Raw genomic sequence first — 15,745 nt, 5'->3', positions numbered from 1 at the left:
CATTTGTATGCAAATGTGTTGGTCTATGATATGCTGCAAAATTAATGAAAACACTTAAAACAAAAACATTTAAATATTAACACCATATTAACGCAAATACATATATTTTACAGATAAGAATGCTTGACAAAAAAAAAGAAATATATACTGTAACCAGATAAATGAGATGGAAATGTTGGACATTTTAGGAAACAGCTACACACGAGTCCCTCCCTCTCGAGGTCCCCATCGCTGCGACTACAACCCTCCACCGCCCCTCTCCTGGAAGCATGGCGACGGTGGCAACACGGGAGTGTGAGACGGATGGTTGCAGCAAAGAAGCCAAACTACAGTGTCCTACCTGTATTAAAATTGGGATTCAAGGCTCGTATTTCTGCTCTCAGGTAGCATTCTACGAAGCTTTCTCGGTTTTGTGGTGCATAAATATCACGTTACCAGTCTTCAGTGGCCTGCTGGATTGAACCGGGGAAGCCCAGCCTTAGCTAGCTGGGCTAGCCGTCTCAACGAGGCACCTAACGATGACAATGCGGGCCAGTCTTGAACTTCTTGGTCTTGGATTTTAAAGCGGCTTTTTTACGCTTTCGAAAGGGGCGTCACATAACGTGAAAGACGGGAGACCAGGGTGGTCTCTGACGTTATAACTAGTTAGCTTGTCAGATTAGCACTGTCGTACTGAATGAACGTGATGCGATAGCTAGCAGGCTAGCAGGCGCCGGGATGACAGGATCTCTACCGCTGGCTGAATGAGTGAACGGCTGAGGAAAATACATGTAGCTGTCGGCTAACGTTAGCTACAGTACGGGCGGTCGGTTAGCAAGTTCAGCAGTGCTAGCTATAGCTATTTTGGGGAATGAATTCAAGGGCATGGCTGTGCTGGCGAAGCATAACTCGTCGCCCGATGCCTCCTTTACTTCAGATTCAGAGTTTCTGCTTCAGAAAACTTTGCTCCAGTTTTACAGAGTAGAAACAATATCGCATGAAGTGCCCAGGACGAAAGGAAGCGCCTGAACTCTGGTAGACCTGCTTGTTCGAGCTCTAGCTGTCAGGTAGTGAGTGGCCACCACCTGTTGCAGAGCTACAAATTGGGTCCTAACTAGTAAACTGCATGGCTTTGCTTCTGTTGAACACACGCGTCCGTGTATTTCGTTTGCGGTGCAGAAAATGTGCACCGTGACCACTAAACAGCCTTGGTTAATATTTACTGTCGTCAATATCTAACGCAGCGTCTTGGTGATTAATAAATAGCATGTCCTCCTTTTCATTTACCACGACTTCATCAGTTGTACTCCAAGATATTTAGGGGAGTGAAGTGTCACTTTTGGCCTTTTCACAGATGTAACTCGATGTAATGAATTGTATGGCTCTTAAGTTGGTTTGTTAAATCAGTTAATCTACATTCTATATATATATAAATAAATTGGGTGTAGCAGCACACGTGTAGAGTATCTCTCTTAAGATTAATATATAGCATTTCATACATAAACACCTGTTTGTTTTAAGGAATGTTTCAAAGGCAGCTGGAGTACCCATAAACTACTCCACAAGAAAGCAAGTATGTGATATTCTTCATTTGAGTGTCTTCTATGTTTTATTGGCTACAGATGAACTGTTTCTCTTACCGCTTTTTGGGTATTTCAACAGAGGAAGACAAAACGAAGGATGAGGGAAGGAACTGTGTTGAAAGGGAAGTCAACACAGATCCCTGGCCTGGCTACCGCTATACTGGCAAACTGCGACCTCATTATCCCCTGGTATACAAAAATGAAAAAACATTAAACACTCGGGGGCTGAATCAGACATCCATTTAAGAACCAAGAGGAGGGATTAGACCAAACGATGCCCATGAGATGCCCTGAACTGTTTTGTGATTGCCTCTGTAGACACCCATGCGGCTTGTTCCAGGGAACATTCAGAGACCAGATTATGCTGATCATCCACTTGGTAAGACTGAAGTAATTTCACACACAATCACATTCGAATACTGGCTATTTCCCATAGGACGGCCTACACCCCTTATTTCCCACAGGCCAGCCTAACCTCATTATTTCCCACAGTTAGCCCTATTTTGACTTTTCCTCTTCTCCTTCACCTTAACTATAATCTCTAGTCAAAACTAAAAGATAAATTTTTTTGTGGTATATCCCGCTACTGAAGTGAGAAGTGCAAGCAGAAGACTTAATCCATTGACCTTCCAGTGGCTTTCTGTAATGTTTCTTGTAGGGCTTTATTATTAGATATGGTAATTAAATGAACATGAATATTGAGTGACATGATTAACTTTCCACCACATGCAGTCAAAATATGGATGGCCAGTTTCTGTGTAAGGAGGATCTGTATTCTTCAAACTGAAATTTTGATTCTTGTAAGATGAACATATCATCTTTGTCGGTTCATGGATCACCGTTTTGTTTCCTCCTGAACTGAAGCTGGGGAATCGGCCTGTAAGTTACGATGAAGTGGGATATTAACGCCCAGCTCCCGGTCTGTGGCTTGTCCACTGAAACCTTTGCTTCCAATGGCGAGGTGTAGATTGAGTAGAGTAGTTGTGTCCTGTAGGAGTTAGAAGGCTTGCAGGTGTGGTTGTGAGTTTGGATGCAAGTGTGGATGGATCTGATGCATACAATGTATGTGCCATGCATACTTGTTCAGTCTATCTTCTGTGAATGCCAGCACTTCTGTGTGTGTGGTGCGATTGCTTTGATGTTTGTGCTCGTGTGTGTGTGTGTGCTACTGCAGTGTGTATCTGAAGCTCTTCTCTTGCTCACTGCAGCAGCAGAGGTTGGGTTGTTGGCAGGTACGAAGACCGTCGTCCCATGTGTTTGTCAGGCTGGTGTCTTTTTACAAGTCTCTGTTCGAGAGAAGTGGGCATTTTCTTTGTGTGCGCGAGTGTGTTTGTCTGTGTGAAGAATATAATGTGAGCAAGAAAAATGTTTAATAAATGTGTAGTAGCATGGCTCTGTTGTATGTTTTTGCATGGCTGGTATTGTAACTGCTGGAATCGTCGGTGGTTTATCATTGTGAAGGTGTTTGAAGTGAGATCCAGACATGGATCAGACCAGGTGCAAATGCCAGCAGTGGTTGCTTAAGAGTAGTCAACAGTGAGAGTCTTGATATGGTGAGGTCCAGTACAGCTGTGTATAGCTTGTTCGTAAGTAGAGGTGTGTGTGTGTGTGTGTGTGTGTGTGTGTGTGTGTGTGTGTGTGTGTGTGTGTGTGTGTGTGTGTGTGTGTGTGTGTGTGTGTGTGTGTGTGTGTGTGTGGAAAGAGAATGGTAATGTCTACTCTTAATTCCTCACTATAGTTGTGTTGTTTGCTACCAGGGATGTCTGAGACAGAGCAGACTCTCAAAGGAACATCCCAGATTAAGATCCTCAATCCTGAAGAGATCGAGGGCATGAGAGTTGTCTGTAAGGTAAATCTGGACCTTTTATTTGTGACATTTTAGGTTTGTTTAGATAAATCAGCTGTTAGCAAGTGAGCAATCATGGCTTGCACATTATTAACCACTATTAACACACAGGAAACTGAAGCATAGTGATACCATTTTTTATTTCTGTACAAAGTGCATTGCTATTGACACCTCTTGAAATAGTGAATTGATTCCTGGTTCAGTTACACACATGTTTTAGGCAGAATTTCTGTATGTGATTCAGCAGTGTTTCTTTCAGGGTGATTATCTCCAGACTTGTTTAGATAATTAGCCTTAGAACTTGGTGTGAGTGTAAGTAGCCTTAGAATGCAGTCTGGCAGTAAATAGTCCTAGAACTCAGGCTATGGGTATTTAGCCCTAGATCTAGGGTTAGGGTTTAGGGTGTGAGAAATGGATAACAAAGCATGATGAACCTGTATGTCATAATAATTAGTAGATCTGGTTTGAACTTTGGCCCACCCATGGTTCTTTTATAGCTGGCTCGGGAGGTGCTGGACATAGCTGCCATGATGGTGAAGCCTGGAGTGACAACAGAGGAGATTGATCATGCTGTACATCTGGTACGTTCCCTCTTCCTCCTCTTCCTCCTTCCTCTCCCTGCCTTGCTGCATCAGGTCCTACTACTTTTGCTAATTTTAAGGCTCTCTGCAATGGTGTAATGAAGTACTTTATTACTTCAGTACAATTGGGAAGTGTATGAACTTAAGAGTATTTAATTTAATCAAATATATTTGTATAAATGTAAATTTGTCATTTTCACAACACATGTTGTCACAAAGTGCTTTACAGGATTTACAAGGTTAACAATACTATGGGTCCAAATCCCATTAGTAATTAATAATTAGTAATGAAAGCATATTTTAATTACTACGTATGATGACTCAGACAGAAATCCTCAGTATTTACTCATTTGTAAACAGTTTGAGACTCATCAGTGTAAATTTTTTCATATTGATTTGAGAATGGCTTAGAAATCTGGACAAATTGCAGTAGTCTGTGAGAACGTTTTCAGGAAGACGAAGTGAACTGTGTGTGTTTATGGGCGTGTCTTTCCTCTGCTGGTCCTGCTTATCCTGTTCACTCTCCCCACTGTAAACCCACCGTCTACTTTTTCTTCATGGCTGTATTCGAACAGCATTTTGAAATGAGCAAAATCCACAAGCTTCTAAGAAATCTTTAAGACATTTCAATAGATTAACACGTTTTTATAACTTTTTTTTGTTGTTTTTTTGTTTTGTTTTTAAAGCATACCAAAATGTCTACATTCAGTTGAACAAGATCTACTTTTATTTGTGTTCCTTAAGTTCTTGTGGAACTGGAATTTATTTATTAGTTTATTTGTACTTTTATTCAAGTAATGGCGGGACCGACACACACGTTATTAGCACTTCTCCAGCCACATGGTTCTGGTGCCAAAGTCTGAAACTGTTCTGCTCTGGGCTCTAGGCCAACACAATCAGTGCTGTTCTAGTCCCAAAAACCTGCTGGACTGGACCCATGGAACCTGTGACCAAAGCGGCCAGAGGACAGGGCTTCATCACTACCCCTAAAGCTGTTAGGCTGCCTTTTCAGAAATGTTACATTTAGCTGGATTTATTTAATCAGTAACTTGTGTGCATATTCATAACAAGAAATAAACATCGCTTGTGGTTTTATAGGTAGTAGTTGTCGGTACCTCTGTGCCACCCAAAGATATAAACCCAGACATAGCATCAAAACAAGAAGTAGCAAGACTTCACATTTGCATGTGTTCATTTACATTCAGCCTGGTTCAGGTTATTAGTGAAAGTGATTAGTGTTTCTATTTTTGCTTCAATTTTACTACATGTTCTGGATTCTTATTTTTTTTGTACTCCCTTCCACCACCTGCTTGCACCGCTCACTAAAAGGATCTGTTAAAGGACGTTTACGTGTCCTAAGTTCAGTTCATCCCTATGATGCCTCCCGACTTGCCGCAAGTAGGCCTTGTCTGGTTGCTAAGCAACAGCAAAGCTTTTTGCCCTTGGTTTAGACAACTAGAAAAGCTAAAACGTGGATGCATGAATTGTGTTCCTGTGATTAAGGCATGCACGACACGGAACTGCTACCCATCACCTCTGAACTACTACAACTTTCCCAAGTCCTGCTGCACGTCAGTCAACGAGGTCATCTGCCACGGCATACCTGACCGCCGCCCCCTACAGGAGGGGGACATTCTCAACGGTACCGACACACCAAACATTCGCACAGCCCTCTGAAATGGGACCGTGTCTTAAAGCAGGTGCTAGTCTGCATTTCTAATAAAGGTACTGACGTTTTCTGAAGTCATAGTCATAAGAGCGGTGTTGGCGACTTTAGGGCAAGCTTGAAGTTCAGCTCTGTGTGAATCTTCATGTGCTGTAATATCAATGCCCTGTGTAGATCCACAGTGTGAATTGGTTCACCAGTGACATCACATTTAATGCTCTAGAACGTTTGTCCTGGCCTGATGCATGCACTGTTTTTGCCTGAACTGTTCCGTGCAGCACCTTTTGATCTGGAATTAAGACCTTTTTGGTTTCTGTCTTCTAACCAACGTTCTCTTATTCCAGTGGACATTACTGTTTACCACAATGGTTACCATGGAGACCTGAACGAGACATTTTTTGTGGGTGAGGTGGATGAGGGAGCCAGACGGCTGGTGCAGACCACGTATGAATGTCTCATGCAAGCTATTGATGCAGGTGAGCATGACACATTGGCCTTGTGTTTCAGAACAAGCCCATCTCTCTGCACTTTTTATTAAACCCTGTTAAAGGTTGTGCATCCCACACCCTGGCCACTAGAGGTCAGAGCTGAGCTGGAGTGCTGTGCCTCGTGCTCACACGCGTTCTTTGCCTTTGGCGTCTGTGCAGTGAAGCCGGGCGTTCGTTATCGGGAGCTGGGGAACATCATCCAGAAGCACGCGCAGGCTAACGGCTTCTCAGTGGTGCGGAGCTACTGTGGCCACGGCATCCACAAGCTCTTCCACACCGCGCCCAATGTACCACACTACGCAAGTGAGCACCTGCACACACCGCATGCAGCTATGAAAGGCCATGGTCATGCTGATTTTTATGTTCTTGTGTCAGTGCTCGACAGTACAAACGAACTAGAAAAAATTGTTTTTGTTAATGACCCATTTAAAATTTTTGATTGCGTAAGTGCTCACCTCCTAGCTCACCGTTGGCAGCATTTGCAGCATATCGTTTGATAAGTCACAATCTGGATCTGGACTTTGCCTGTGCCTGTGCAGGAGGTTTTCCCTCTATGGATCTGAATCTCTGCAGTGTAGATTTTGCTGTATGATTCAGGTTCATTGTCCTGTTGGTCATTGTCTTGTCATCTGCGTGCCTATCCTAATGCTTACTACAGCAAGTTTTCCTCCAAGACATTTCTATATTGGTGAGTTTATTTGTTTCTGCGGCAGCAAAGGATTCCTACAGTATGATGGTGTCAGTACAGGTTCTCAGTGAGTTGTGACATGTTGGGTTTCTGCTGAACACAGTGCTTAGTTCTAAAAGTATAACTTCTGTCTCGTCAGTTCGCAGAATTCCTGCAGAGTCCCGCTAATGCAGAAAACCCCTATTATCCGTGGGCAAACTATGAACTGCACCAGAATTGAAATAATGAAACCACCTCAGATTTCTATGGTAATCATTGAGTATGGGAACAAAACCACTCCCATAGTGATGGTGGGAATGGACATGAGCTTTAACGAATTCCCATAGGAATTGTAATCAAATGTCTCATTACCACCATGGTAATAGTCCAAGTCAGAACATAGTTCAGTCCAAAATGTTCTCTGACGGATGAGGTGATGCTTAAAGATGGTAATGATCTGAAAGACATGTCAGTTATTTTAGAAAAAGTCACATCATCTTTTACTACACCATTCTGAAAAGTGACTGATTAAAATGGGGGGTGTCAGGGGCAAAAACGCTGTCTGAATGCCATGATCAGAGTCGACGGACATTTTAGACTGCAGAAGGTTAGGGTGACATTAGGGCTGGACATTAACTCAATATCAATATATATATATATATATATATATCACGATAGAAAATGTTTCAATAACAGTGATATGATTTTTAAACACATTTTCAATATTTAGATAAACGCTATTTACATTACAATGTTCATAACAGGGCGCTGCCGCTACTTCATTGCATTCAAGCCTAACTGAAAAAGCAAAACGCAGTGACTGATGTACATGATGTGCACGCAGCCAGGGCTCAGCAACAGCAGGCTATGCTAGTTATGGTTTGTCTCCAACGTAACACGTCCTAGCTGCAAAATGAGTACCGCTGACCACAATACAAATGTGACTGAACGAGCTTCGTGTCAGGTCTGACTGTGGCACGGCTCCCCTTGTCAACGCAATCAGTGGTTTCAGTTCATTTATTTGTGTTATTTGGGGAAGGGTTTTGCGTTGTCCTCATCCCTGTTGAGAGAGCCAGTTACTTCCCCATGGCGTCCTTGGTTTGTTTTCCCTTGGTTTTCGCTTCACGTTGATTATTCCGCGTTCTCCCCTGTTTTTCTCTTCGCGTCGAGTTTCTCTGTGAGTGTTAGTTTGTTGCCTCGTGTTGTGCACACGTCTGCATAACGATTACTGTCCTATAGGGGTGACCTGCAATAGTCTCTGATTCAACTATAGTCAACTATACCCCCTAGTCGACTATGAACGTCTTAGTCGAATGTACCATTCTAACTGCATGGGGGTGCCCAAGGTTGCTGCTAAGCATTAGTTGTTACATTAAATGTCTTTGTTTTCGTTATATATAGCCTTTTGTCAAATAACATCATCCTGATTTCTGTTAATAAATATTTTTAAAAGATGTGTGCGTATTAACAATAGGCATCTTCCTTACTACACATTAATAAATCACACCCTGCAGTTGCACAATCCAAATGAGCGGAGCTGAACACGCTACACGATAGTCAGCGTCTGCTGAGATTATAATGGCTACTAAAAAAACTTCAAAAGTGTGGGAGTATTTTGAAAAAGATAAAGATGAATCAAACAAAGTAAAGTGCAAGTTATGTCATCCATGTCTTTCATTTCACATGACAGCAACCAACATGGCATACCATTTAAAACGGGTAAGATGAAAAAAAAAAAACTGTTCAGCCGTTTGTCGATTCGGTCGTGTCGTCACGTCGCGGTGCGTCTCGGCAAGTAGGCCTATGAACATTTTTTCTTGTTGTTTGCTTTTTAGACCCGTTACTTGAACCTTTACTTGTAATTTTTTTGCTCTGGTGTTGCAAATTGTTTTTATATTTTCAGGCAGGCAGATTTTATTTTAAATATTTTTGACATTTTGCACAGTGCCTGTCAAAGTTCGATATGCACACTGACGGTGACTTTTTTTTGTTAATGTTCTCTAACGTAAAAAAAAATAATAATAAAATTTAATAAATAAAATCTGAATAAAGCAAACCTACCATGTTTATTCATTTATCTGAGTGTTTTAGGTTTTTCCTTTTAAGTGGAAAAAAGTCCTGAATGAGAACGGGGTCCCGTTTAAGGCGCTCTATAAAAAATAAAACCTGATTTGACTATTAGTTGACTAAAGGGAAAATCTGTCTAATCAGTTTCAACTATAAAAATCCTTAGTTGAATACACCTCTGCTGTCCTATTCCTGTATCTATTGTTACATTGGGTTAAGCACTACCCTCTCCCATGGACTGGCATTTGGGTTCGCTCTACTATAAAAGTCTCTGCGGTGGATCTTGCATTCAAGTCCTACCTGTTGCACTTCGACGAGCGATAATAAAGCAGACAAAATAGTTGATAAATGGGGTAAGACCAAAGGAGTCAAATGTATTCAAATTCATTACTTGGGTAGATACTAGGGTTTTAAAAATACTTCTGTTGAAGTATCAACTCAATCCTTTTACTCAAGTAAAAGTGTAAAAGTTCTGGTTTCAAAACTACTTAAAGTAATATAAGTAAAAGTAATATAAAGGGAAAAATGCCATTAAGGACAAAAATGTGCCTATAGGGCACTACCACCCTTTCCCCCAAAACATTTTTCTAAAAGCCATAATGACTAATCTTATTTTAAAATGTCAGTGTTAAAAAATACAGATTCACTAGGTTACTGTTTCAGCCCCATATATGTCAATTAAAATGAATGGATTTTAGTAAAATGCAGTTTTATTAAAACAAAATAGTCACGGTGGTGAGGTGGGACAGCGAGGGAGTGGTGCACGACAAAACATTTATTACCATGAACACATGTACACAGATGACGAGACAAATATTTCAAAAACTTACAATGGAGCGCTTTTGATATAGGCTACTCTTGGATACCAGTCTCCTCGTGCTTGGTTGGGATATTTCGCACGAGTTCTCGAGCCTCTGCCATGAACATCTTCATACTAAGCTACTCATGTCTGCTGCTATTTCATTGCTGGAGTGTGACTTGACCTGTGCAATTGATCGTACAAAATGCAATCGGGTGTGGGAGTGGTGTATGTTTATACTTCTGATCCCACCACAATCAAATTTGCTCTATCTGGATGTTGTGATTTATCTGGATAGTTTTTTTTTTTTAATGATGACAAGCCAGATTGAGAACAATCCAAAATGAAAAAGGAGTAACGATGCAATTTCTAAAATGTAAGGAGTAGAAAATACAGATATTTGCGTGAAAATGTAAGGAGTAGAAATTAAAAAAGTTGGACGAAAAATAATTACTCCAGAAAGTAATAGAAACACAAAATTACTACGCAAGTAAGGTAACGAAGTATTTGTACTTCGTTACATGACATCTCTGGGAAAGATTAATTCTGTGGTGTGGAAGTGGTTCAGCTAAGGAAGATATTAATATTGACAAAGCCGACGAGTTTGTTTATTCAACAGTGATGTCGTGCTTCATAGGTTATTTGAAGGCTGAATACAAATTAAAGTTGACTTATTTGTACAATTTTTATTTCAAAAGTAAATATAGTTATATAGGAAAATGTTTCAAATACTTAACATTCATTTTTCAGACATTTATAGGTACAGACATTCGTTGTGGGCATTCTTGGCAGTTTTCGGTGTCTTTTATATTGTTCATATAGGTATCGAATGATATAATATTGACTGAAATTAATACATATATTGTGATAATACATTTTGCTCATATTGTCCAGCCCTAGGTGACATCAGCTGAATGTGTTTGCTGAAACATACTTCTGCATCCACATACTTCCACATTCTTCTTAAAAACATCTCCATCTAAAAATGTCGATATACTCCTACATGCTTCTACGGAAACCAGATGCTTCTGCTTCTTATTGCCTCATGTAAAGCTTCTTCCATGTTTGTAATGCAGGACTGTAATTGCTTTAGAGTTTGCGCCTGGACAGTAAGGTTTTGGAGGACAGCCATTTCTTGGCAGATTCACAGCTGTTCCTTATTTTATCAATGTTTTAAATCGCTGTATTCATCACCTTGGAGGTTTGTCTTCTATCTGCCCTAGGGATGCAAATTATCGATTAATTCATTAATCGTTAGTTGACTGATCTTATCGATCGACTTTCGATTAATCGATAAGCGGGGTTTTTCACCTGAATTTCAGTGTTTCAATAGGGCTTTTAAAAATATCAGCTAAATATACTGCTCAAAAAAATTAAGGGAACACTAAAATAACACATCCTAGATCTCAATTAATAAAAATCTTTGAAATCAGTTGAAAATCTCTCATTTCTACCTGTTGTCTGTTCCATTTGCACAAGAGCAGTTGAAATTGATTCACAATCAGTGTTGCTTCCTATCTGAACACGAAGTGTGGATGACTTGGAGTTACATTGTGTTGTTTAAGTGTTCCCTTTATTTTTTTGAGCAGTGTAGTTAAAACACTTTGTTCAAAAAGTATATATTATATTATGATAATTATATTGTATTATATTATATATTGCTCAAGTAATTATGCATGAGGAAATTTTTATGGTATAACAAAATACATTCTTTCATTTTAAAAAAGGAATAAATTAAGGACTGGCTCAGTTCAATTTGAAACATTAGACATAAAAAAAAAAGTTTTAAAAAAAGAAGAAATTAGAGAGCCTAAACAGAATAGTATTGAGCCCATGTTTGGACAATGTTTCTAGCTTTGTAGTGAACACATGCTGTAACGCGACCGGAGAGTGCCCAAGTTTCCACAACATCATTGAGCTTGTCAGTTAAACTGTCAGCGGTGTGTCTATCCGACATGTTCGTCGTAATCAGCACTGCAGATTTTAGCTGCCAGTTCTCGTCAGTGTAGTGGCACGTCACAGTAATGTAACTTTCTGTTGTTAGAGCCGTCCAACAATCTGTTGTAAGGGCTACAGTAGTAGCAGTAGATAGCTTTGTTTTTAGCTCACTAGTATTTTTTTGTAGCGAGCTTCGAAAACGCTCGCCTTCCCAGTGTAGCTGTGATTTTAGGTTGACCAGGTGCACTGGTGATATGCAGGACAGCTGCATGCATGATGTTCAAATGATAATTGAGTGAGCTAGTGGAACTGTTGTATTTCAATACCGCATTACACACAGAACATTTGACTTCTTTGCCTAAATTAACAATGTTGAAATTGTAGCGACTACTACTCCTCGCAGCGAATTCCCTAACAGACAGGCACTTGGCCCTTTAAGTGACACTGGGAGAGCGGCGCCTGCGCGCGCCAGGGGAGGGGAAGAGAACAGTGCTATTGTTTGAGTTGCGTGGAAAATAAAGTTTCCCTCCTTGGGATTTTCTGGATTACGCAGTTTCTGCCTCGTTTCCCGAACACGCTTCAAAATGGTCCCACACCGCACGTCTTTTCGCCCGCTTCATTTTGTTTTCCACTCTGGTCTTTCGCGACACGTGTTCACCTCTCGTTCTTACGCTCTGTTCAAGTTAATACAGGAGCGCTCTCTAATGATTAATCGTGATTAATACATTTTGATCGAGTAACGTCTTAATCGACAATTAATCGAAAGTCGATTAATCATTTGCATCCCTAATCTGCCCTGCTCTTCACGTATCATGTGTAGGATCTGTTTGGAATGTTCTTGATTTATATGTTATAAGAACATTCAGTAGCTATGTTTTCAGTAACTATTGGAACATGAGACAAAGGTGTGTGTACTCTAAAATCCTCCACACAATTACATAATTAGGAGAAGATTTGGCTGCTTGTGCTGCAATTTAGTGTGCCAAAGCAAGGGTGTACTTATGCAATCATTAGTTTACTGTTTTTTATTTGTAATCCGTTTACAACAATAAGAATTGCATTTATTTCCATAACTTTGAAGCTATGGCACACTTTGTGTTAACATGTGCTGAAAAATACCCCCAGTTATATATGTGGAACAAATCCATGGTGGGTGACTTTATTTACTGTGATGTGCACAGTAAGTGTGGGCAGAATTAATCATGGTTGTATGTCCTACTAAGCATCATGTTCTGGAACAGTTGTAACATTTCCCATGCTCCAGTGCTGGTCCTGAGGTGTGTGTCTGTCTCTCTCTCTCTGTGTGTGTGTGTGTGTGTGTGTGTGTGTGTGTGTGTGTGTGTGTGTGTGTGTGTGTGTGTGTGTGTGTGTGTGTGTGTGTGTGTGTGTGTGTGTAGAGAACAAAGCTGTGGGGGTAATGAAGCCTGGCCATGTCTTCACTATCGAGCCCATGATCTGTGAAGGTAAGAGTCTCATCAAAGCTCGTCCTGTTAGCCGTGTCTCGGGGGCATGTTTGCCTGGCGCGCTGATTGATGACAGTGGGAAAAACACCATACTGACTGCTGTTGGTTGTTTAGTTTTGTTTTTTGTTTTTCCATAAAAATTGCTGTTGACCGTTCAAACACAGACATTGTGACTTATCACCACCTAGAGGCTCTGCTATGCTAAGCCGTCAAATTCTCTGGCATACGTTAACATCCAGGTTCACCGTAAGTTTGACATGACGGTTAAACGATCCAACAAGCTAAAGCAGAGATTGATTTTGGCAAGATGGGGCAGACTTGGACTTATTCAACAAAAGGATGGAGCTGTAGACTCTCTGCCTTTCACTGTGTTGAATCTACACTGTGTGTGTTGGAAACTAGATATCACGTCTTTATAAAGGATATGGCTGGCAAAGCTGAATCACTCAAACAACCAATCTCGAGGTACAAGAAATGCCACGGTGCTAACAGAAATGTAGGTTTTGGTAAAAATGAGAGCAGTAAGTTGTATGCTAGGCCAGTGCTGTCATCTGTGTAAGCAGATCTCACATGATGTGACATCCATTCTTAGCCTTCAAGGCAGACAGACTATCGACCACTTCATCTACAGCTTAAAGTGACCGTGTGCTGCAGAGAGGGAGCACAATGTTTATTCAGCCTGCTTAGTTTATGCAACCTACAGTGTGACTGTTTACATGTAATTTAGCGTTATTTAAATATGGACAGTCATTCACCTTTAGAAACCAATCCAAATCTAGCATGAGAGAGGTTGCTGAACCATGGTCTGAGAGTCCATGGGCGGAGTTTGCAGGTCGTGAATTCTGTTTGGCCAAGCAGATCCCTGAGAGCCCGTGAGTGGCCCATCTTAAGCTCCGGACTAAGGAGAGAGGCACCAGCTTTTTGTAAACATTTGCAAATGAGGAGACGTTGGATATATTGAGCTAAATCACAGGACCGAGCAGTGTTTATGAACTAGCCAAGAGCATTTTGTGTATACGAATACATTTATATGTGGCTGTAAATGTATTTTACAATGGCCAAACCCAAGCCAGCAATGTATTTAGATAAAAGGCACTTTGAGTCATATAGGTCAGAGCCCTGATGATAGAAATTGACCTGTTGATTTGTCTGTCTTTAAACAAGCGTAACCTTCCCTGCTGGATGTGTGTGTGTGTGTGTGTGTGTGTGTGTGTGTGTGTGTGTGTGTGTGCGCGCGTGTGCGTGTGTGTGTGTGCGCGTGCTTATTCATTGAAGTCATGAGTCCAAACCCTTTTTTCTTTTTGCAGGTGGCTGGCAGGATGAGACATGGCCTGATGGGTGGACAGCAGTTACACGAGACGGTAAACGCTCTGCCCAGTTTGAACACACACTCTTGGTGACCGAGGGAGGTTGTGACATCCTCACGCGTCGCCTTGATGACAACGGCCGCGCTCACTTCCTGTCTCAGATGTAGAGTGGTCGTTGAGAACCACACGGCCTTCCTCCAGTGGAGGACACATCCACTCCGCCCGCGTCACAGATCAGCCAGTCTCACTTGGGGTTCCCTGTTGCGCAGGAGATTGGCTGAGTGAGTGTGGGACGGGAGCGTTTAATTGGGCGACAAGCGGCGATTTGTTTATTTATGAATGTGTCGTCTGAACAGTCACATGGCTCAGCTTGGAATTGACCAGACTGGATGGCAATGACCTTTGACCTGCTTGCTGTACTGTCCCCCCTCTGGCTGATTGGGAGGCAGAGGTGTGTGTACATGTGTGTGTGTGTGTGTGTAGTCTGGCATAACCATATGTTTCTGATTTGTTTCAGTGTACTTCGTTGGTGGAGAGGGCAATGTATGAATTTAGAACACAGTATGTGGTCGTGCCCAGATGATTGTGGACAGTGAGCATATGTGAAACTGTCATTCCAAATGATACCAAACAGACCGAAACATTTCTGCAGTTCTTTTCTTTCTCTCATCCTGATAAGAGTGCCTCACAACATTACTACATTAAAACAATGTCTGTCTTTAGATTTTACCAGCATCAGACTCTTTTATGGCATATTTGTATATGATCACATGCAAGAAAAATGTGCTAAGATTCTATGTTGGAGTCTTGTGACCATATAGAGGCCGAAAGGTTGCAGAACGCTCTCCCATTGGTTTTTGTCTTGTTCTGTTGAAAAGGTAGTTTTTTTGTCATTGGCTGATGCATTGCTAGGTACAGAGCTGTTCAGAAGGGTGGATCTAACAGCAGGAGGTTTGGAGTTTGGGTCATTGGTGCTCTTTGTCTTTGTCTTAGTCAGATCAATTTCAGTGGTCTGCATTCAAGCTGAATTAAAGCATATTTTCCTTGTGAATGGTCTCTGGGTATTTTTTTATGAGTTTATGAAGCCATGTATGGTTGAGATTGTCTAATCTAGACAAGATTCATACAAACCTAAAATATCATAAAGAATGTATAACAGCATTGATGTGATGCTTTTTGGAAAAAAACCTACCAAGGCCTCTTCACAGACTCCTCCTTCCTCTCTCTCTGTTTCTATCTCTTTCTCGCTCTCTCTTATTACCTCTCACATTACTTAAGAGGTTGTTTGATCAGAACTGTGGCTGTCCGTTAGAACCATGTAGTTTCCTCCGAAATAGTTTGCTGGCAAAATCAATAGTGCA

The 15,745-nt window shown here is 41.2% G+C and overlaps 1 protein-coding gene across 2 annotated transcripts; it reads left to right on the top strand.

Moving 5' to 3' along the window:
- The first annotated feature begins 212 nt into the window (after positions 1-212).
- Positions 213-15,435, top strand: metap1 (methionyl aminopeptidase 1). 2 transcript variants are annotated; one of them, XM_076974480.1, is made up of 12 exons: positions 213-383; positions 1,501-1,552; positions 1,642-1,751; positions 1,881-1,941; positions 2,771-2,794; positions 3,320-3,411; positions 3,906-3,989; positions 5,493-5,631; positions 6,000-6,131; positions 6,303-6,446; positions 13,012-13,077; positions 14,385-15,435. In XM_076974480.1, the coding sequence occupies exons 1-12, from the start codon at positions 270-272 to the stop codon at positions 14,549-14,551; spliced, it is 1,185 nt and encodes a 394-aa protein (XP_076830595.1). In that variant the 5' UTR covers positions 213-269; the 3' UTR covers positions 14,552-15,435. The 2 variants fall into 2 exon arrangements, with proteins under 2 accessions (XP_076830595.1, XP_076830596.1); XM_076974481.1 differs by lacking the exon at positions 2,771-2,794 and having other exon boundaries at positions 216-383.
- Positions 15,436-15,745: the final 310 nt, after the last annotated feature.

The sequence above is a fragment of the Brachyhypopomus gauderio genome, chromosome 15 (genome assembly GCF_052324685.1).
Source record: "Brachyhypopomus gauderio isolate BG-103 chromosome 15, BGAUD_0.2, whole genome shotgun sequence".
In the NCBI taxonomy this organism is placed as follows: domain Eukaryota; kingdom Metazoa; phylum Chordata; class Actinopteri; order Gymnotiformes; family Hypopomidae; genus Brachyhypopomus; species Brachyhypopomus gauderio.
The sequence above is the reverse complement of the archived record's forward strand: the minus strand, read 5'-3'. Positions and strand labels throughout refer to the sequence as shown.